This window comes from Mobula birostris, chromosome 3 (genome assembly GCF_030028105.1).
Source record: "Mobula birostris isolate sMobBir1 chromosome 3, sMobBir1.hap1, whole genome shotgun sequence".
Lineage (NCBI taxonomy): Eukaryota > Metazoa > Chordata > Chondrichthyes > Myliobatiformes > Myliobatidae > Mobula > Mobula birostris.
In genome coordinates this window covers 19,515,771-19,538,595 of record NC_092372.1, presented here as the reverse complement: position 1 = coordinate 19,538,595, position 22,825 = coordinate 19,515,771, and the positions used below count along the sequence as shown (strand labels likewise).

General features: G+C 41.1%; 1 protein-coding gene across 3 annotated transcripts in view; it reads right to left on the bottom strand.

Annotated features, from left to right (window-relative positions):
* The window catches only part of LOC140194919 (kinesin-like protein KIF24), a 78,134-nt gene that overhangs the window by 32,577 nt on the left and 22,732 nt on the right, over positions 1-22,825 (bottom strand). For all 3 annotated transcript variants that reach the window (XM_072252309.1, XM_072252310.1, XM_072252308.1), the window contains 5 exons: positions 21,841-22,056; positions 19,154-19,241; positions 10,507-10,628; positions 6,612-6,717; positions 5,060-5,131 (listed from right to left, as the gene is read on the bottom strand). In XM_072252309.1, the coding sequence (XP_072108410.1) occupies positions 5,060-5,131; positions 6,612-6,717; positions 10,507-10,628; positions 19,154-19,241; positions 21,841-22,056 (604 nt within the window). The remainder of the gene's footprint in view (positions 1-5,059; positions 5,132-6,611; positions 6,718-10,506; positions 10,629-19,153; positions 19,242-21,840; positions 22,057-22,825) is intronic.

Below are 22,825 nucleotides of genomic sequence, written 5' to 3'. Positions count from 1 at the left end.
TGACTACTTTGTGTCAGTCTTCACTCTCCTGAAGATACTAAGACCAAAGGATTATCGGGAAACCTGAGGCTGCTTGATGGTTCCTCCCTGTTCTGGTGATTAAAACGAGCATAGAAGGCATTGAGCTCATCTGGAAGTGAAACTCTGCTGTCCCCTATGTCGCTGGATTCAAACCCTGCCACAGCTGTCGAGCATCCCTCGTGGATTCCAGTCTAATCCAGAATCTCAACCGCCCAAGAGATGGCTTTCCAGAGGTCATGCCTGCATCTCTTGCAAAACACTGCCTCATCCAATGTTGACATTTTGAGAACAGATTTTTCAAACAGATGTGCTTGGTTGATATATTCCCTGGAATTCATAATACAATCTCTATTTCTCACTATTATGGTAACAAACCAGCATTTCTTTATATCCAACAAAAGGCAAGATATTTATACGCTTTGTTGCCATTACAAGTGGGAAAGCCTAGCAAAGCTAACATTACAACATTCAGACAAAAAGCAGTAAATGAAGTAAAGGGACCTAAAATACTAGAAGAGATTAAATACTTTTTTGTATGAAGCATATTACAATTTTAATAATAATTCAAATACCAAATTACAATACATATAATGAAAAAGTGATCCTTGTTGTTTTATTCCCAATTGAATGAACAAGAAATTTATACTTTTATTCATTACTAAATACAACATAGGTACAAACAAATGTATTGAAGAATTCAGGAGAAATATCTTTACCCAATCTGTTGATACCATGTGGAACCTGGTACCACAAGCCACAATTGAGTAAAATAATAGAAACACGCTCAATGGAAAACTAGATATGAAGGAGAAGTGTTGTAGGAAATTATGCTGAAATTGAAGGATGCATAGGAAGAGATATTTTGAATGTAAACATTGACAAAGACCAAATGGGTCAAATGCCAACAGCAAACAACATGGTTGTTACCACATTTCACTCCAAAGGAGAAAAAATAACTTTCAATGCAAGACACTTAAACAAGTGGTATTGTACTTTTGACTTTCTAGGCAACCGTATTTCCCACAAATACATTATAAGACCATAAGACATAGGAGCAGAATTAGCCCATCTGGGCCATCAAGTCTGCTCTGCCATTCAATCATGGCTGATCATTTTTTCCCCTCCTCAGTCCCACTCCCCGGCCTTCTCCCCGTAACCTTTTGCCATGTCCAATCAAGAACCTATCAATCTCTGCCTTAAATACACCCAACAACCTGGCCTCCACAGCTGCCTGTGGTAACAAATTCCACAAATCTACCACCCTCTGGCTAAAGTAGTTTCTCCGCATCTCTGTCTTAAACGGATGGCCCTTTATCCTGAGGCTGTGTCCTCTTGCCCTAGACTCCCCCACCATGGGAAACATCATCTTCACATCTACTCTGTCTCGGCCTTTCAACATTCACAAGGTTTCGATGAGATCCTCTTCATCCTTCTAAATTCCAGCAAATACAGACCCAGAGCCATCAGACGTTCCTAGTATGATAACCCTTTCAAACCAGAAATCATCCTTGTGAACCTCCTCTGAACCCTTTCCAATGCCAGCACATCTTTTCTTAGATGAGGTCTTTGACTGGACATGACAACAAAGGTTACAGTCCACTTTTATCTCTCTTTTATCGTTTACACACTTGAAAATGCTTTTACTATCCACTTTGATATTGTTTGGTAGTTTGCTTTAATATTTCATATGTTCTAATAATTCTTTTAGTTGCTCTCTTTAGGTTTTTAAAACCTTCCCAATCCTCTATCTTCCAGCTAATTTTTGCTTTTACATTCGCTTTGACTTCTCTTACCAGCAACGATTGAACTATTTTGCCATTTGAGTATTTCTTCATTTTTGGAATACATCGATCCTTCACCTTCCTCATTTTTCCTAGAAATTCACACCATTGCTGCTCTGCTATCATCCCAGTCAGCATCTCTTTCCAATTTACTTTGGCCACTGTAGTTTCCTTTACTCCACTGAAATACTGCTACATCAGACTTTACTTTCTCCCTATCAAATTTCAAGTTGAACTCAATCATATTGTGATCACTGCCTCCTAAGGGTTATTTTACCTTAAGCTCCCCAATTGCCTCCGGTTCATTACATAACACCCAATCCATTATAGCTGAACCCCTAGTAGGCTCAACAGCAAACTTCTCTAAAAAGCAAGCTCTTAGGCCTTCAACAAATGCACTCAAGATCCATCACCGACCTGATTTTCCCAATCTGCCTGAATGTTGAAATCTCCCATGACTATCATAACATTGCCCTTTTAACATGCCTCTTTTATTTCCCGTTGTAATCTGTGATCCACATCCCAGCTTTTGTTGGAAGTTGTATATATAACTGCCATCAGGATCCTTTTACCCTTGCAGTTTCTTAACTCAACCCACAAGGATTCAACATCTTCTGATCCTATGTTACATCTTTCTGCTGATTTGATGCCTTTTTTTTCACCAGCAGAGCCTCACCACCCCCTATGCCTACCTTCCTATCCCTCCGATACAATGTACACATACCTTGGACATTCAGCTCCTAACTATAACCATCCTTCAGCCATGATTCAGAGATGGCCACCACAACATCATACCTGACAATCTGTAATAGTGCAACAAGATCATCCACCTTATTTCTTTTACTCCATGCATTGAGATATAACACTTTAAGTACATTTTTTTTGATTTTGAGTCCTCATTTATTGTCATTTAGAAATGCATGCATTAAAAAATGATACAATGTTCCTCCAGAATGATATCACAAGAAAAACACAGGACAAGCCAAGACTAAAACTGACAAAACCACATAATTATAACATATAGTTACAACAGTGCAAAGCAATACCATAGTTTGATAAAGAGCAGACCATGGGCACGGTAAAAAAAAAAGTCTCAAAGTCTCAATAACCTCATCATCTCACGCAGGTGGCAGAAGGGAGAAACTCTCTCTGCCATGAACCTCCAAGCGCCGCAAACTTGCCGATGCAGCACCACTGGAAGCACCCAACCGCAGCGGACTCTGAGTCTGTCCGAAAACTTCGAGCCTCTGACCAGCCCCTCCAACACAGCCTCTCCAAGCACCATCCTCTGCCGAGCGCTTCAACCCCACCCCGGCCGCCGAGCAACAAGCAAAGCCGAGGACTCGGGGCCTTGCCCTCTGGAGATCCTGGACCACACAGTAGCAGCCGCAGCGAAGCAGGCATTTCAGAAGTTCCTCCGTGCGCTCATGTCCGTCTCCATCAAATCAGGATTATGCACGGCACCCTACTTGACAAATTGCTGCTGCGAGCTGCGTCGTGCCGCCATCTTCTCCTCCCGCCTATTTACTACCCTTTTTGATTCTGCATCCTTAATGCACTGATACTCACCCTGCTGGCTGCAATTTTGTCCTATCATCTGCCTGCCCTTCTTGACAGCCTGACTGCACACCACCTTTGCTTTTTTTAAATCTCGGGACAGTAAGACTGCTTGTCACATTTCTTAAAATTGTCTGATTATTGCAAGAGGAACTAAATTAATCCCTTTCATTTTATCACTTGGCTGGACAGGAAGAAATTATATGCTGATATTGGTAAATTTCAGGCTAAATGTATTCCTCCAGTTCTTTAATAAACAGGATGAGTTCATTTTCCACTTCACTCTGTTCATGCAGTTTTGCAGGTGGGTGAGATCCTACTTATTCTATAAATAAGCACACTTCTCATGCCCGTTAAAAATACCAATAAGTATTTACATTGGAAGTGAAATCTTGGTGACACTGCTGCAGCTGGCAAGGCTACTACCTTACAGCCCCAGCGACCCAGCTTCAATCTTGACCTCTGGTGCTGTGTGGAGTTTGCACTGAGATCACTTGGGGTTCTTCTGGTTGTCTTGGTTTCTTCCAGCAACTGTATAATGTGCAAGCGACCAGGTTCATAAACCACTGTATGGCCTACTCATGGGCCTCTAGTGTGAGTTATATTCTGGTGGAGAGACAGCAAGTAAGAGGAAATGAAAAAGAGTATAGTTGATGTTTCGGGTCAAGACCCTTCAGAAGAGCCGCAGCCCGAAACGTTGATTGCACTCTTTTCCACATATGCTGACCGGTCTGCTAAGTTCCTCCAGCATTTTGTGTGTGTTGCTTGGATTTCCAGCATCTGCAGATTTTCTCTTGTTTGTGAAGTAAGTGGAAATGATGGGATTGTGGTTAGAATAGGAATAGTGTAAATGTTCTTGATGAAACTGTCAAAAGATGGAATACATGTAAATAGAAAATTTTCCTCGATTTAAATTGACTTCTTGGAGCATGGATAACTTCAAAATAAACTAACTCAGTGTGGACTATGCTGTACCCAAATTAAATGGGATTTTTCTACACATTCAAAGGTTTGTATGCATTGTTATATCGAGATATATTTGAAGTTCTGTATTGTTTTGCAGTACAATTTCATCAGGTAAATCACTTATAGATTAAAAAGGCACACTTTAGGGTCATATTGAAGTTTAATGCAATAAGGTCATAATCAGGCAAGGTTTGTTTGTTTATTTATTTAGATACGAAATAGGCCATTTTGGTCCTTTGAGCTGCACCACCCAGCAATCCCCTGATTTAATACTAGCTTAATCACAGGACGATTTACAATGACCAATTAACCTCCCAACCTCTTTGGGCTGTGGCAGGAAATCCACGTGGTCATGAGAGAACACACAAACTCCTTACAGGCAACGTGGGGAATTGAACCCGTCTGCCTATTCTGTAAAGTGCTGTGCTAACCACTACACTACCGTGCTGCCACCCCTGTGTTACCTCTAGATCTGTTTTTCCCTTCCTACAACAGAACTTAGCAATTCAAACTGGTTCTCTGATGTTTTATTTTTACACATTAAGTTTTCAAATTAATAATATTGTGGATTGCTGTCCCTATCTGCAAGTACTTCACATGAACATATTGTAAAGGTTTCTGAAAACAAGGCTGGTCTAGTACAAGTTATGCCTCTTAGAAAGAAATCACTGTGTGCAAGGCTAAGTTTTACAAAGAAAAACAGTATAAAATCTTATAAGAAACTAAGAAGTTACCAGCGTAAGCCTGCTTTGTCTGAAGGGTGTATGAGCATGTTCCTGGTCCAAAGCACGAATACATTCTTTAAGCTAAAATGGAAAGGAATTGATATTAGCTTTATTCATCATGGGCACATCAAAGCATACGTAAAATGAGTTGTTTGCATCAAATCCAATCAGCAAGGATTCTGCTGGGGGCAGTCTGCAAGTGTTGCCACTCTTTTGGCAGCAACCTAGTAATCTCATATTTTACTAACCCTGACCACAAGTCTTTGGAATGTGGGAGGAAACTGGAGTACCCAGAGAAAACGCACACGTCATGGAGAGAACATACAAACTCCTTGCAGACGGCGACAGAAATGAATCCTGATCAGGGGATCATTGGTAGTGTAAGGGCGCCATGGCAGCGTAGTGCTTTGTGCAACACTATTACAGCTCGGGGCATCGGAGTTCAGAGTACATTTCTGGCACTGTTGGTAAGGAGTTTGCACATTCTCCCTGTGAAAGCATGGGTTTCTGCCAGGTGCTCTGCTTCCCTCCCATATTCCAAATATATACCGGTTAATAGGTTAATTAGTCATTGCAAATTATCCTTTGATTGGACAGGGGTTAAATATATGGATTCCTGGACAACCTGCTATAAATTAAATAAATAAATATTTTTTCTTTAAAAAGCAATTGTATGAACCACAATGCTACCACAAAGAGCAACTTTATTACAGAATATCAAGTGTCCATTTGAAATGTGAATAATCATGGTTGTTACAACATAGAATCTACTTCTTCACACAGATTAATAGTGCCAACTTAATTCTTCACTATAAATTCTAGTTATAAATAGCTAACATGATTCTAAAGATTTCCAAATTATCTGTCTTAATACTGGCTATTACTCTACATATGGTTGTGGCAGGAGGGGAGGGGAAAAATAAATCACAATTTCCATCACAATATCACTGAATGCTGATCTTTGATCACTTTAAATTCAAAGAATCAAAATATATTTATTAATAAATCTTTATTAATTTTCCAAGACCCATAAATAAACTCTGCTGTCCAGTTCATTTACTTTGTTCACACTCAGTTTCTAATTCATAACATGGCCCCAATTTCTTTCCAAACCCAAATTATCTTGGTGCAGGTGGACAGCATCGAGGCTTTGCAATTTTGGCTGACCCAAATTAAGATACTGGCTGAAGAGCAAATAAGCCAATATGGAAAAGAGTAAACAGTCAAAGCCTGAAACATTGACTGTTAACTCTTTTCCATAGATGTTGCCTGGCCTGCTGAGTTCTTCTAACACTTTGTGTGCTGTTTTTTTAAATTTCCAGCATCTGCAGATTTTCTTGTGTTTGAAATGAGCCAGCAGCTAAAACCAACAAGGTTCCCAGAGACTTTCAGGCAGAAAGCCAGTTGTCATACTTTGGGTTCCTTTCTGGGAGTATCATTCCACTATTCCATAATGTTGAATCTTCAGATATGCTTCTCCTGCCCAAATATACATCATAAACTTAGAAACAAAACTTATTTTTGTATTCACTATACAAGACCATCTATTAAAAAAACTTACAGCCAAAAGACTCTGATTTATTTCTGCTCCTTCTAATTTAGCATGCTTGTCGGAATCTCTGGCATCAGCGGCCCGCTCGCTACCAGCAAGATCAATGAAGGAAATTCTAGATAGAGAATTATCATCATCATCAGACATTGGAGTAATATTTGTAAACCTGACTTTGATTTCTGATTTAAAAAGATTAAAATTTCCTGAGAACCTTTCAAGTTTGTTCTTGAGGTATGGACAGCCACATTTCTCTTCTCCTAATTTCTTGCTCCCCCCACCCCCAGTCCCAGTCCCATTGACTCAAAATAACAACTGTCCATTTCCCTCTACAGATACTGCCTGACCTGCTGAGTTCCTCCAGCATTTTGGGTTTTGTTTTGGTCCAATTTCCAGGATTGCAATTCCTGGCTCTCTATCAGAAATAAGCATTTGTGTGCACGTATAAATGAATGAAAATATGGTGCCCAGAGTCCGCTTACCCCAAGGACAGGTTTTAAAACAAGTGAGTTGCAAATTTTCATGTTTCTTTAAAATAAATGTTTCCAAATCATAAATTGCAGGATTTGCGGAATTTGATTGTACAACTATGTGATTTGAAGTCTATTTTTCTGGGTACAAGACCAAACAAACTACACCCTATCCTCGTTATATGCAGGGGATACATTCCTCAAAGTTGACGCATAATGTGAATAATTATTTAAATGGAGAAAATAGGGATGCATTCCAGAGGGCTTCCTAAGTATGTTTTACCTGTAATTTATTCACATTTTCATACCAATACGACACAAAAGCAGTACTACAAGACAACATTAGTATTATATTTCATCAATTTAAGGTAATATTCAATGTAATAAATCATAGAAAGTTAACATCTGAGGGTGTACAGTACTCACCAACAGTGGCAGGTGTGTTCGCTCCAGGAGATAAGTGGTTGTTGTGGTGTCAAGCAGCTTTACATAGATAAGGTGGATGGTTGTGGTCGTCAGGATCATATCAAGCACAGCAAGGGGTGAAGGAAGACTCACAGAACTCTTAGAACTGCCGGCAGCAGAAGGTGTTACCGATTTGAATAAAGTGGTGAGGGTTGTTTGTTTGGCAGCATTTTGTTTTAAATTTGCTTGTAGGGAAGAAGGGTTGACAGCAGGGAACGACTGAAGTGCTGACTCCGTTCTAAACGTGGGTCCATGTCCATCGCCATCTGTGCCAAGTGTTCCGACTTCCACCATTCCCTCACCGTTGGTAAACTCCCGGGATTTTCAAAATCTTCTGTTGCTTGCAGCATCTGAGAGATAGTTCGCGGTAAAAAAAATACATACGCCTTGAATGTGGATTTTACACCTTGGTTGAGTGGTTGAATCAGCGATGTTGTGTTAAGCGGCAGGAAACGCACTGTCATGTTAGGATGAATGCTGTCCAAATGTTTAGGATGGGCTGGCGCATTGTCAAGCAACGAAAGAACTTTAAAGGCAAGATTCTGTTGCCGGCAGTAGTGTCCCAGAGCTGTGTTACCTTCAGCTGATGCCGCACTGTTTATAATTTCCAACTCTCTTTCAAGTGTTAAAGTGGTTCTCTGCTGCTCGGCTGACGGTCCAGGACATGACATCGGACGCTTAGGAGGCACAATTAAATATTTCAAGCGCAAAATCACTGCACTGCAGGTAAAACCAATAGAAGTTTAAGAAGGCGCATCCACACCTTGCCAAAACCAATGCGAGAGTGGTGGGAGAGAGATTGTGAGGTGCACGCACCTGATTTGTATTGGCAGGAAAGTGGTGCTTCTCGTCCCAACAGTGAGACCGTGAGGTGTGCGCACATGACTTGTATAGGCGGGAAAGCAGTGCACCTCGCGTAACTGTGAGTTTTGGACACACATAACGAGACGTTGGTAGAAATAGGTTCCTCGCATAACAGTGAATCCACATTGTCTGAAGATGCATATAATGAGGATAGGGTGTACCTTATTGTACCAATAGCAAATCTTTGCTTTATACTATCGCTAATTTCCAACTGAAACACATTTACTCAGTTCACAATAGAGTCCTCTCGTTATTCTAATAGCATTCACATGACTACCATCCAGTGGCAATGACCTCAACAATTATGAAGTGCTTTGAGTGACTGGTTATGGATTGCATTAAATCTCATCTTCTTGCTGCATTCGACCCTTTCCAATTTATTTATCACTCAAATCAGTCCACTGATGATGCCACAGCCTCTGCCCTCCACTCTGTCCTGTCCCACCTGGAAAATCATGCCTTATATGCCAGGATGCTTTTTTTTTTTTTACTTCAGCTTAGCATTTAATACATTCATCTCTCAGAAGCGAGTGGATATACTGTCCTTGTTAGGTCACATCACATCTTCCTGTAAAAGGATCCTGGACTTCTTCACAGAAAGGCCACAGTAATTCCGTGTTGGCAGAAACATCTCCAGCTCCATCACTCTGAGCACTGGCACGCCCCAGAGTTGCGTGCTCAGCCCAATGCTGCTCATGCTGCTGACACAGGACAGATCTAGTTCAAACTGAACCATCAAGTTCACTGACACAACAGTGGTGATGAAACGGCATAGAGAGGAAGTAGAGTGGCTGGTAGAATGGTGCAACCACAATACCTCGAACCTCAACGTGGACAAGACCAAAGAGATGATTGTGGACTTTAGGAAGGTGCAGGCTGACCACTCCTCACTACACATACATGGCTCCTCCGTGGACAGAGTTAGGAGCTCCATGTCTCTAGGAGTGCACATAACGGATGATCTCACCTGGTTCCTCATCACTTCTTTGGTCAAGAAAGCACAGTAGTGTCTCCACTTCCTGAGGAGATTGGGGAAAATGAGGCTCCCCATGCGCCACCCCCACTCCCCAAATTTTAACCAATTTTTACAGGAGCACCATGAAGAATGTCCTGACCAGCTGCATTACTGTCTGGTACAAGAATTGGAAGGCAGTTCAGCACAAGTTCCTACAAAGGATTGTGAGGACTACTGAGAGGATCACCGGGGTCTCTCTTCCACCCATTAGAGGTACTTATCAGGAGTGCTGCATTCGCAGGGCCCATAGTATTGTTAGTGACCACTCCCGTCCGTCCAACAATCTCTTTGACCCTGCACCATCAAGCAGGAGGTACTGTGGAATTAGGACAAGAATTTTTAGGACGGTAAACAGCTTCTTGCCTCCGGCCACGTCTTCTGAACTCCCTGCCACTACCCAGTCTCATTGTATAAAGTGCCAGTAGCGATAACCTATTCACTTTTTAAACTTGTATCATATATGCACCTTACTATTTGCCAATTTATTTGTGGTAACATTATTTTATGTGTTACATGTGTGAGTTATATGTACTTTGTTGTGTAACTTGGTCCAGAGGAACATTGTTTCGTTTGGCAGCATACATGTGTACAATTGAATGGCAATAAAATAAACTTGAATTTAAACTTGGATGTCAAACCTTCACTGCCTTGTGGCTATATCCACTCATGGGGAAGCTTTCAGGAGTAAACCATGAGGAACAATCCGGAGCTGAAATCTCTAAGGCAGTCCAATGTCAAGTTCAATGCTGACTGCCAACTCCTGCGAAGCCGCTGGTGCCAAACTGTATCAGTCTGTGCCTTTGGATTCATCAGCTGCATGGAGGGAGAGACGGAGTCTCCTACATAGGCAACTGCCTGCTCTCCATATTGTATCATCCTGGCTTACGTACTGGCTAGTGTATGACAGCTAGGACGCAACATCTCTGGTTGACCCTGCCCAGCAGAGGGCCTTACCTGATCCTTACAGCAAAATCATTATTAAAAGTAACAAATTATTTGTTTACTAGAATTAAATACAAAACCAATGTGCTTATTATAGTTTATAACTTACACTTTTTAAAAATTATTATGAATGTACTAAGAACTACTTTACCTTCCAACAACTGTTTCAGCTGGATCCTTAAGCTGGATTTGAATAACAGCATGTGAACGTGAGGAATCTGTATTTATCCCTGAGGCACCTGTACTCCTTGCTTTACTGCCCCAAGAAATCACCTGAAAAGGAAGTCAAAAAGGCTGAAGTCATCAAGAAACTTACTTTCCGTTAATACTCAGGCCAAAAATTTGCAGGAATATATAAATACTATCTTTTGGTTAATATATTAGGGTAAATATTTAGCATTGGCCTTGGCCAAACAGTTTAATAGTCTTACAAATCAAAAGCTATTTTAACTAAATTTATTTACTTCATTTATTTATTTATTGAGATACAGAACAGAACAGGGCCTTCCGGCCCTTCGAGACAGCTTGCAATGACCAACTAAACTACCGACCGGCGCGCCTTTGGACTGCAGGAGGAAACCACACAGTCACAGGGAGAATATACAAACTCCTTACAGATAGTGGCAGGTATTGAATCTGGGTAGCTGACACTGTAAATTGTTCTGCTAACCACTATATTAACACTAGTTTATAAATATATAAAATATGATTAGGAATCATGGATCAAGATTGAGAAAAAAAAATCTGAATTCCGCAAAGGAAGATGACGCTTTAAAAAGGGAAAGTAGACTACAAGCTCAAGTTCAATTGTCATTCAACCATACACATGTAACAGCTAAACGAAACAGCATTCCTCCAGGGCCAAAATGCCAAAACACAGTATATACAGTCACTCATAGCACACAACAAATAGCACATATACCTGTAGTTAAGATTGCACATACAGTCACAGAAAATACATAATAAAAATAATAATAATATTAGCCCCAAGTTTCTAGTGAGATGGTCTGAAGATTGGCATGGGATGTTATTTTCAAGCTATGTTTCTGCAAGGACAAGTATGCAGCAATTCCTCATCATTCGCTAGTGCAGCTGCAAACAAACACAATTCATCTTGTCTTTTATTGAGCAAACACTGCAGCAACACCAATGGGAGAGGTCAGCCCACAACCCAGCACGGACTCCTGCACGCCTCTGCTCTCTCCCACACCACCTCTGGTTTCTCCTTTCTCGGGTGGCTGCAACAGGCGACATGTGGCACGAATGCCTGGTTGGTGCATCAACCGAGGTCACACAGCCTTCAGACTCAGCAATCAACCAATACAAAAGTAGGTTAGCAAGTAACATAAAAAAACAAACACTAAGAATTTCTATAACTATGTACAAACAAAAAGTTAGTATGGGTCCCTAGACTGAAATGGGAAAAATCTTAGAATGTATCAAAAATGCAGAGAAATTAACCAAATATTTTGTGTCCTTCTTAAAGGACAAAGAGTGATTGCAATATCTATTGTAGGTAAAGTCAAATTAACTTAACAGTAGGACAATATAGTTCAACCTGGAAAATTGTGAAGTGATTCACTTTGTAAGGTTGAATTTGATAGCAGAAAACAGGGTTAAAGGCAAGATACTTAGTAGACTGAAGGAACAGAGCAATTTTGGGGACGTCTGTAGATTCCTGAAAGTTGCCACTCAAATTGATGGGGTTGTTAGGAAGGTGTATAGTGTGTTGGCTTGACCCTCATTAGTTGGGGGATTAAATTCAAGAGCAGGTAGGTAATGTTGCAGCTCTATAAAACCCTGGTTAGATGACATTTGGAATATTGTGTTCAGTTCTGATCACCTCAGCTTTAGAGAGGGTGCAGAGGAGATGTATCAGGATGCTGCCTGGATTAGAGAGCATATCTTATGAGAATAGGCTGAGAGAACTATGGCTTTTCTCTTAAATGTGTAGGAGTATGAGAGGTGACTTGATAGAAATGTACAAGATAAGAGGCTTAGAAGAGGCATAATTTTAAGGAAGAAAGTATGGAGTGATGTCATAAGTACGGTTTTCTTTTTAAACAAAATATGGTGGGTGCATGGAACACACTGCCAGGGGTGATGGTAATAGCAGGTACATTAGGGACATTTAACAGACTCTTATATAGGCACATAGATGATACAAAAACAGAGAGTTATTTGGGAGGGAAGGGTTAGATTGATCTTAGAAAAGGTCGCACAACATCATGGCCGAAGGGCCTGTATTTATTTTGAACTTTGAAATTCATATCTGGGATGGCAGGTCTGTTAGATAAATGCTCTTCTGGAGCTATATTCTCCCTGAGAATATAAAAACAAAGATATAGAAAATGACAGGAAATTTCACTGAAATGTACAATATTCTTGAGGTTTAAGAGGGTATATGCCAAGATGTTGTTTCATTTGACAGGGGTAACTTGAACAAAGAGGTACAGAATCAAGAGGGGTCAACATTCAAAGTTAAAAGTAAAAGTACATATATATCACCATATATTACTCTGAGATTCATTTTCTTGTGACCATCCACAGTAAATATGAAGAAACACAATTGAATCAATGAAAATACACATACAAGACAGATGAAACAACCAATATGCAAAAAGACAACAAACTGTACAAATACAAGAAGGAAAAAAATATATTAATAAATAAATATCAAGAACACAAGGTGAAGAGTCCTTGAAAGTGAGTCCACAAGCTGAAGGAACAGTTCAGTGTTGGAGTGAGTGAAGTTATCCCGTCTGGTTCAAGACTTGATGGTTAAGGGATAATAACTGTTTCTGAACCTGGTGGTGTGGGTTGTGAGGCTCCTGTACCTCCGTCCTGATAGAAGCAATGAGAAGGGAGCATGGTGGGGATTCTTAATGATGGACGCTACTTTCTTGAGACAGCACTCCTTGTTGACGTGTTCAATAGAGGGGAGGGCATTACCCATAATGGACTGGGCTCCATCCACGACTTTTTGTAAATGTTTCCATTCAATGGCATTGGTGTTTCCATACCAGGCTGTGATGCCACCAGTCAGTCACCATTCAGTACAGGGATAACAAGAAATTCCTTCATCCAAAGGGCAGCGAACCTTCAGAATTCTCTTCCCAGTGGGAATATGGAGGCTCACTTTGTGAATATATTCAAGACACAGTCTTTGACAAGGGAGATAGGTCTAGATATTAGACTCATGAAATCCAGGACAAGTTGATTAATTGGATCCAAAATTGGCTTGGTAACAGGAAGCAGACAGTGATGGCAAACTATTTTTTTGTATATTGTAAGCCTGTGTCCAGGGATCTGTACTTGAACACATTTTATTAGACATGACAATATCAGAAGCATCATTATAAAGTTTGCAGGCATAACAAAATTGGAGGTAGTATAGTTAGTATATTGCTTAGTCTGAAGGGTGTCAAGTTTTTTCCACAGATGTTTGAGTTGCACTCATCCAAGCAAGTGCACAGTATTCTCCTGACATACATATTGCAGATAGTGGAAAGGACAGTGAGATCATTAAGTGCTAATCCAGCCACTGGAGTGTTTTCCCTTTTGTGCTCAATGCTCAGTTTTATAAGGGCTCTTTATATTTGGTCAATTACCTTCTTGATGTAAACGGCAATCTCAGTCTCACCTCAAGTACATATTTTGTTCCTACACATTTACACTGAGGTTGTGATGAGTGGAAACAAGTTGCTGGAGTGAAAACAAATCCAAAGAGCCAACAGATCTGCTTGGTAGCACTATTAATGCTACCTTTTCTCATTGTGACCTCTATTGGCCAGGGCAAGGGTAGCAGGCATACAAGAACATGATTAGGCTCCTTCCAAATCAGTTTGAAATACAGTGGCAAACACGAGGAATTCTGCAGATGCTGGAAATTCAAGCAACACACATCAAAGTTGCTGGTGAACGCAGCAGGCCAGGCAGCATCTCTAGGAAGAGGTACAGTCTCGTACCCCATCCGTTATTTATTTATATACACACATTCTTTCTCTCTCTCTCCTTTTTCTCCCTCTGTCCCTCTCACTATACCCCTTGCCCATCCTCTGGGTTTTCCCCCCTCCCCCTTTTCTTTCTCCCTGGGCCTTCTGTCCCATGATCCTCTCATATCCCTTTTGCCAATCAACTGTCCAGCTCTTGGCTCCATCCCTCCCCCTCCTGTCTTCTCCTATCATTTTGGATCTCCCCCTCCCCCTCCAACTTTCAAATCTCTTACTAGCTCTTCCTTCAGTTAGTCCTGACGAAGGGTCTCGGCCCGAAATGTCGACTGTACCTCTTCCTAGAGATGCTGCCTGGCCTGCTGCGTTCACCAGCAACTTTGATGTGTGTTGCTTGAAATACAGTGGATTCCGGTTAGATTATGAGAACACTCAGTCCTCTTTTATTGTCATTTAGAAATACATACATGCATTAAGAAATGATACAATGTTCCTCCGGAGTGATATCACAGAAAACAGGACAGACCAAAGACTAACACCAACAGAACCACATAATTATAAAATATTGTTATAGCAGTGCAAAACAATACCATAATTTGATGAAGAACAAATCATAGGCACAGTAAAAAAAAAGTCTCAAAGTCCTGAGTCGATTGACTCCCGAGTCCCCAATAGCAGGCGGCAAAAGGGAGAAACTCCCTGCCATAAACCTCCAGGCACCGTCAACTTGCTGATACCTTGGAAGCACCCAACCACAGCCGACCCTGAGTCCGTCCGTCCGAAAATTCCGAGCTTCCGACCAGCCTCTCCGATACAGCCTCCTGAGCGCCATCAACCTCTCCCCGGCCGCTCAAACATGCAAAGCCGAGGATTTTGAGGCCTTCACCTCCGGAGATTCCGGTTACCACACAGTAGCAGCGGCAGCAAAGCATGCATTTCAGAAATTTTCCAGATGTTCCTCCGTGCTCTCATGTCTATCTCCATCAAATCAGAATCGTGTACAGTCCCCTACCCGACAGATAACAGATATCATCAACCAAGTGGCCGCACACGCTGCTATCGCGCCGCCATCTTTTCCCCCCTCCTGGGAGGCTTAATTGGAATACATTGGGATAAGTACATTTTGGCCCAATTAAGCAACTGCCCAATTAGCCGAAGTTTCATGGAAATAGTTAAAGAGGTATAAAAAATACAGACTGAGTAACAAATTATGTGTTTTAATGAAATACAGAACAAATTAGAACACTACCGATACTACTGTAATACTATAAAACTGTGCATCAGTTCCTAACAGTTATCAACAAAGGAATTCATTCAGTATACGCTGCCATGTTCTTTTGATTTACTGTAAATGAAAATCACAGTGGCATCTTGGCAAGGATTTGAAATTTTTTAAAGTCAAAATAAAAAAACAAAATTATCAAAAAACACCACTTTTTGATTTAGCATCCATTGGCCCATATGAATAACATAACTCAAGCACATGCAACTGGCACTATTTTAAAACTGTTCGCTCTAAGTACAATGTAGTATCTAACAAGTGCAGGAAATGAACGCTTGTTAGAAGCTGTTCAGCAACAATCTCCTGCCCCAATTAAGCAGAACAGTGTCCAAATAAACGAAGGGAATCCAGGCTACTTTCTCGATTAGTTTTTTATTCATTAAGAGTTATCTCAAATAAGCAGCTGCCCAACCAATGGCCAAATTAATCAGAAAATACTGCACGTCACTGTTCACCACTGAAATTCTCTTCCCGCCAGTACTGTTGGAGTATCTTCACCAGATACTGGTTCAACAAAGTGAGTTACCACCACAACTTCAAGGTCATTTTGAGATACAATTGTTTCTTTCTGCAACAATTAAACTCCAAAATAAAACAAATGAATAAATAAAATTCACTAGGTTGCACTTGGCTAGCTTTGGTTTTTATGTTTAGGATACACCCAAATAAATTTTCACATTGTTTACTAGTCTCCAGTGTTGTAACTGGGCTGGGACTGCTGGACTTGAGGTACAGCTAATTCTTGGGCTCACATTTTCAGTGCCACTGCTGAGGTATTATGTGGCCTCATGATCTTTATTGTGTCCCAGTGCTCTTGGATACTTCTTGATATAACTTGGAATAAGTCAACAGCAGAAGATTGGTTTTCATCTCAATGGTGGGGATATCAAAAGGAAGCTGAGGTAGGATCTTTCCACTTAGCAATCTTGGTTCAGAGTGGTTGCAAATGTTTTAACACTGGCAATCACCTGTTGGGTTTTCTCACTGTGAAATCCATCTAGCTTATTGGTGGTATCACACAACATGTTGGCAATGATCATGGAGCTGCCCACTCTCATTAGCTGTCCACTCTCATTAGCTGTCCACCATTATTCATGAGTACATGTCTCAGGACTGCAGAACTTTGATCTAATCTATTTATCATGCCCGCACGTAGCACTGTCTTTTGCATGCTGATTTTTACAGTTTAAGGTGCAGGTTTGGCAGCTGCTAGCACACAGTTTTGCATTTTTCATTAAAACAGGAATGATCTCTGGCTTGCCAAGGTTCACTGTTCAAAGAAAACTTATTATCAATGTATTGTTCGTTGACAATTATTCGTCCCCTTGGGGAATCTGTCCCCCCATTCAGCTCTATCATATGGGAGGGCACACCCACTGATAACAGCTGACGTACCTCCGTTCTCAACTCTGCCACAATCTCCTCTACCACTTCCCGGGGTAGGCTACCTGTGGTCACTTCACCACAGGGATTACTACCGAGGACTGTACCCTGCTGAGTCCTCCCACACCTCCACCGCGTTCTCCTCTTCCCGTACCTCTCTGATCAGCTCAACCAAAGGTGGAGGGGGGCGTGTCTTACGAGACTGTCGGAGACCCCACACAATCAGGTCATGGGACTGGTTGCCCCTAGCCATCTGGTCCATTCTTAACTGATCCACCTCAGCGCCTGAATGACCCCTCTGCGCCGCAAGCAATTTAGCTGCCTCTCTAGCGGAAAGATAAAAGCAGAAAGCTTCTCCCCCTTCTCCTGACGCATGTTTTGAAACCCCACCAGGAATTCCATTGGGCTTCCAGTCAGACCAAAAGCATTGTCCAGTGCTTGCAGATAATTGACAGCTGTCGCTACAGGATAATTTAACCTGACAGTTCTGACGTCAGCGGCTCACCCATTCAAACTTTCAGCCAACCTCTGTCGCTTTTCATCATCCGAGCACTGCCACTCATCTAACAACTGACAGGTCCACTCCGCCCAGGTCTCATATTCCTCCTCCCCTTCAGGGGTGGGCATTATTCCAGAGAAAAGGCGGAGCCTGTCATAGCTGGGACTTTGAATCTAATTTTTCCATTTATTCGCCAGAGAAGTAAGGGCGGATACTACCTCAGAATTCTCACTCTTCACCGAGGGACGTGAACTAATTAGACATTCCAAATATGACCACTCTTTCCTCTTCACTCCTCAGAAATGATAGAACCCTGTCTTTGAAATCTCCGCCCCCAGCTACCTCAGCACTGGTCTGCATTAAAACGAGAGCTGCGCCCGCCATTTTATCAAACCTCTGCTCACAATCGCAACTTTAACAATACTTAACAGTGGAATTAACAATTCATCCGGAGTACAAATATCTGTCCCACTGGTTCATTGCTCAGGGTAATCACATAGCATCCAACGGAATCAATCCTGAACGTAGCCCCCACAATTGTAACACTCACTTCGCCCAGCGGCTTAATAGAGGGGGTGATAACCCCCTGCCGGCCAAACTTAAGAAACCTCATTTGGGTGGATGCTGCGCGATGTGTCCCCGTTACAAATCAGTACCCCGAAATAACAAACAGTACACAATATGCAATTTAACGATTAAGCTTGATAACTCTTACTTTGACTATATGGTTAGTAGAGAAACGAAATATATTTTTTTTAAAAAGGGCCCAAATCTTAGTAAACAGTCTGTGCACAAAGTTGGAGCTCACACATAGGCCAATTGGTCCCCATCGACCTCCTCTGATCATCGCTGCCCTTCAGACCCTCACTCCGAGTCCACCCCATCCGGCAGTCTACCAAATCTCTTCATTTGCATCTTCTCTCTTCATCTCTCTCTCTCTGTCTGGCAAAAGCCCACAATATCAGCTGCTTCCAGATTCACAAGACAGGGTAACAAAGTCCTGATTGGCTAACATGCATCCAAAGTCCTGATTGGCTAACATGCATCCATAGTCCTGTTATCTCCAGCCATAACCCAAACGTTGCTACTACAGGGAAACCGTTACTTCAGCAGTGAACATTACAAGAAAACCACTACATTAGCAGTGCAACCTTACAGCGTGTTACATAGGGTAATAACTATTCCTGAAGCTGGTGATGTGGTATCTAAGGCTTCTCTACCTCCTGGTAGTAGCCAGAAGAGGGCATGGTCTGTCATGGTATGGGGAGGGATATGCTAAGCCATGGGGTTAAGCTGTGAGTGTACACTTCAGCTGTTGTTGATAATTCATAGTACCTTCTGGTTAATTAGTTTTGCAATGGAAAATCTGTTCTAGATTTCCAATAACACTACTGGTTTACTTTTCTATATCACAACAGTGACTACACTTCAAAGGTAATTTGTTAGATTCGAAGTCCTTCAAAATTGTGAAAGGTGCTACATAAAATTAAAAGCTTTATCTTTGGAATATAGATTTGTTAACTTTCCACTTGTGTAGCACATGATATTAAATAAAGCTTGGGAGACAGGAGTAAAACATTGTAAAGATGGTGCCAAACCACCGTTTGCAAATTCGTAAAAGAAATTTCCTAATAAAGTACAGTTAAATTAAATATGCTTAATACTTTATTGATTTTAAACTTACCTCTAATAAAGATTTAACTCCTCCAACACAAATTTCACGTAGCCCCACAATTTGAACTACGTGGTTGCCATCTTCTCTGGCAAACAGTCTAGAAGTAAAAATACAAAAGGGCATGAATACATATCCTCCTCACTGACGATCAACACTGGTGCACCTCCGTGGTGTGTGCTTAGCCCACTGCTCTATTCTCTATATACACATGACTGTGTGGCTAGGCATAGCTCAAATACCATCTATAAATTTGCTGACAATACAACCATTGTTGGTAGGATCTCAGGTGGTGACAAGAGGGTGTACAGGAGTGAGATATGCCAACTAGTGGAATGGTGCCACAGCAACAACCTGACACTCAATGTCAGTAAGACGAAAGAGCTGATTGTGGACTTCAGGAAGTGTAAGATGAAGGAACACATACCAATCCTCATAGAGGGATCAGAAGTGGAGAGAATGAGCAGTTTCAAGTTACTGGGTATCGAGATCTCTGAGGATCTAACCTGGTCCCAAAATATCGATGTAGTTATAAAGAAGGCAAGACAGCGGCTATACTTCATTAGGAGTTTGAAGAGATTTGGCATGTCAACAAATACATTCAAAAACTTCTATAGATCTACTGTGGAGAGCATTCTGACAGGCTGCATCACTGTCTGGTAGGGGGTGGCTCTGGCACAGGACCAAAAGAAGCTGCAGAGGATTGTAAATCTAGTCAGCTCCATCTTGGGTACTAGCCTACAAAGTACCCGGGACGTCTTCGGGGACAGTGTCTCAGTAAGGCAGCATCCATTATTAAGGAACTCCAGCACCCAGGGCATGCCCTTTTCTCACTGTTACCATCAGGTAGGAGGTACAGAAGCCTAAAGGATCACACTTAGCGATTCAGGAACAGCTTCATCCCTTCTGCCACCCGATTCCTAAATGCACATTGAAACCCATAGACACTACCTCACTTTTTAAAAAAAATAGAGTATTTCAGTTTTTTGCACTTTTTGTTACATCTGCGTGTTCGTCCATCGTCGACGTTGATGAGGAGCTCAACACCATTATGATGGTGTCGAGACTAGCGCGTGGTTTGGATTTAAGTGAGGGATAGTTGCGCAGCGTCAGCCTCACTCTCTCTTCCCAATTCCCATCTGGATCCAGTGGCAAGACCGAGTCGAGACGGCTGGAGATGAGACTAGGTGCAGTGGATGACCAGGACGCCTTCTGTGTCTTGTCCTGCTCTACACGTACCATGACGCTTGCAGAGACCGCCTTCTTGACCGTTGGACCTTTCATTGGTCTCGTCCGCTCAATCCGTCAGAGTCTGTCTTCACATGCTATTCAATATATGTATACTGTAATTGATTTACTTATTTATTATTATTTTTATTTCATTTATTATTTTTACCTATATCATGTATTGCATTGAACTGTTTGCTTTAACACACTTAAAGCAAAACGGGAGCTGAAGGCAATGAAAATGAGTGTAATGCTCGGATTAGAAGACCCAAGGGCAAGACTGGTAATTGAGAACTATTCGAACACTGAAGACTCAAAAAGAATCATCAGGAGAGGTACAGATTCAAGTTAAGTATCATGTGCAATAAATAACATTGATATCCAGATCCTGAAGGGCACTAGTTCTCTTGTCAGCCTCAAAAGTGTCTCTTTACTGAAACCTTCTGTTGTCAGTTTTGTACCCATTTTTCAAACAAATCTACCTTGTCCACCTTAGCTTTGTGGCACCTTATCAAAAGAACTTCTGAAGGTCAATATATGACACGTCCATTACTTTGTTCTTGGCTTTCAGACATTCTTGCCATAGAGGGGGTACAAAGAAGGTTCACCAGATTGATTCCTGGGATGGCAGGACTTTCATATGATGAAAGACTGGATTGACTAGGCTTATACTCTCTGGAATTTAGAAGATTGAGGGGGGATCTGATTGAAACGTATAAAATTCTAAAGGGATTGGACAGGCTAGATGCAGGAAGATTGTTCCTGATGTTGGGGAAGTCCAGAACGAGGGGTCACAGTTTGAGAATAAAGGGGAAGCCTTTTAAGACCGAGATGAGGAAAAACTTCTTCACACAGAGAGTGGTGAATCTGTGGAATTCTCTGCCACAGGAAACAGTTGCCAGTTCATTGGCTATATTTAAGAGGGAGTTAGATAAGGCCCTTGTGGCTAAAGGGATCAGAGGGTATGGAGAGAAGGCAGGTATAGGGTTCTGAGTTGGATGATCAGCCAAGATCGTAATGAATGGTGGTGCAGGCTCGAAGGGCCGAAAGGCCTTTCCTGTACCTATTTTCTATGTTTCTATGTTTCACAACAAGGAAAATGTTAGGTAGCAGGTGATGATGACCTGGAATGCATTGGCTAGAAGTGCAGTAAATGCAGAATCAATTATTGCCTTCAAATGGGAATTTAGTACATTTTTGAAGGTATCTATCTCAAAAGTAGCACAATAATCTCTAATGATTATGAGCTTCTCTGGAAGTCCGTTGGAAAAATATTAGTTAAAAGAATTCAATTTTATTGAAAAATCCATAAAAATACAATTTTGCATTAGATTGAATCAGAAATATTGAAAACAGCAAATATCTTTTTCTAAAATGGCTATTGTTTTCACTATTGTATCTTCAATAAATATTGCAGATTGCAAATATTTTCACTGTCTTCGAAACCTAGCTTTGCATTTTTGCAACTTTACCTTTTTCGACCATTAAGCAGATCATAAAGTTGGCCACAATATATCTCATAGAAGCTTATCCAGATGAAAAGTGCTCTGCATGGTTCTGATGTCTGAAGATGTATGAAGATGTCCTCAGCAGCAAGTGCATACAACCCTGGATTTCGATAAGTTCCAATCATTGTATGAGTTTTTCCAGCTCCGGTCTGCCCATATGCAAAACAAGTTGCCTTTCCACTAAGGGGTTAAAATTAACATAAATAGAGAAGAGAAAAAAATATATAAATTTATATTCATTCACACAAATAGTTTATTTCTCCTTTATCCCCAGTAGGGACCATACACTCTCCCCATATGAACACCCAACTTACTTGTGTCAATATCACTCAGAGCCAACTCAGTCTTAAAGATGTTGATGTTCTTTTGTGCTTCTATTGAAGATAATAAATTTACAGAGGAATTGAACCGCGACTTGCACTGATGAGTGGAACCAAAAACTGGTATTCTCACTTGGTACAATAATAAATTTCTCTCTCAAAATAGAATTTCAGTAACTAGGATTCCTGTGGCTGCAGCAATTTCAGGAAAATCTTTCCTCTGGGGGAAGTAATCAACAATTCTGAAAAATTTACTTTTAAAGACAGATTTAACTATTATTTCACACTGGGTTTGAGTATTATATCAAATTATTGATTTAAGTTCTATCTGTTCAGCTGTTAGCTAAAGCTCAGCACCAGACTGTTGTTCAACAAAGTGTCTATCTATTCTTTGATGATATGGCTTCCTTCCATTCTATAACTGCTCTGTGATCTACAGTATGTCAAAATTTACAGTGGTACCAATAATGACTCTCAAGGTCACCACTGGTGTTGGTAAGAATAAAGGAATCAGGTTAGATGTCAAGATATTGTTTCTCTTGCAGAGAGTCATAACAACACAAGAAATAGGAATAAGAATAGCTACAAGGCTATTTGAGGTTCCTCTTCCATTCAAAAAAGTCACAAAT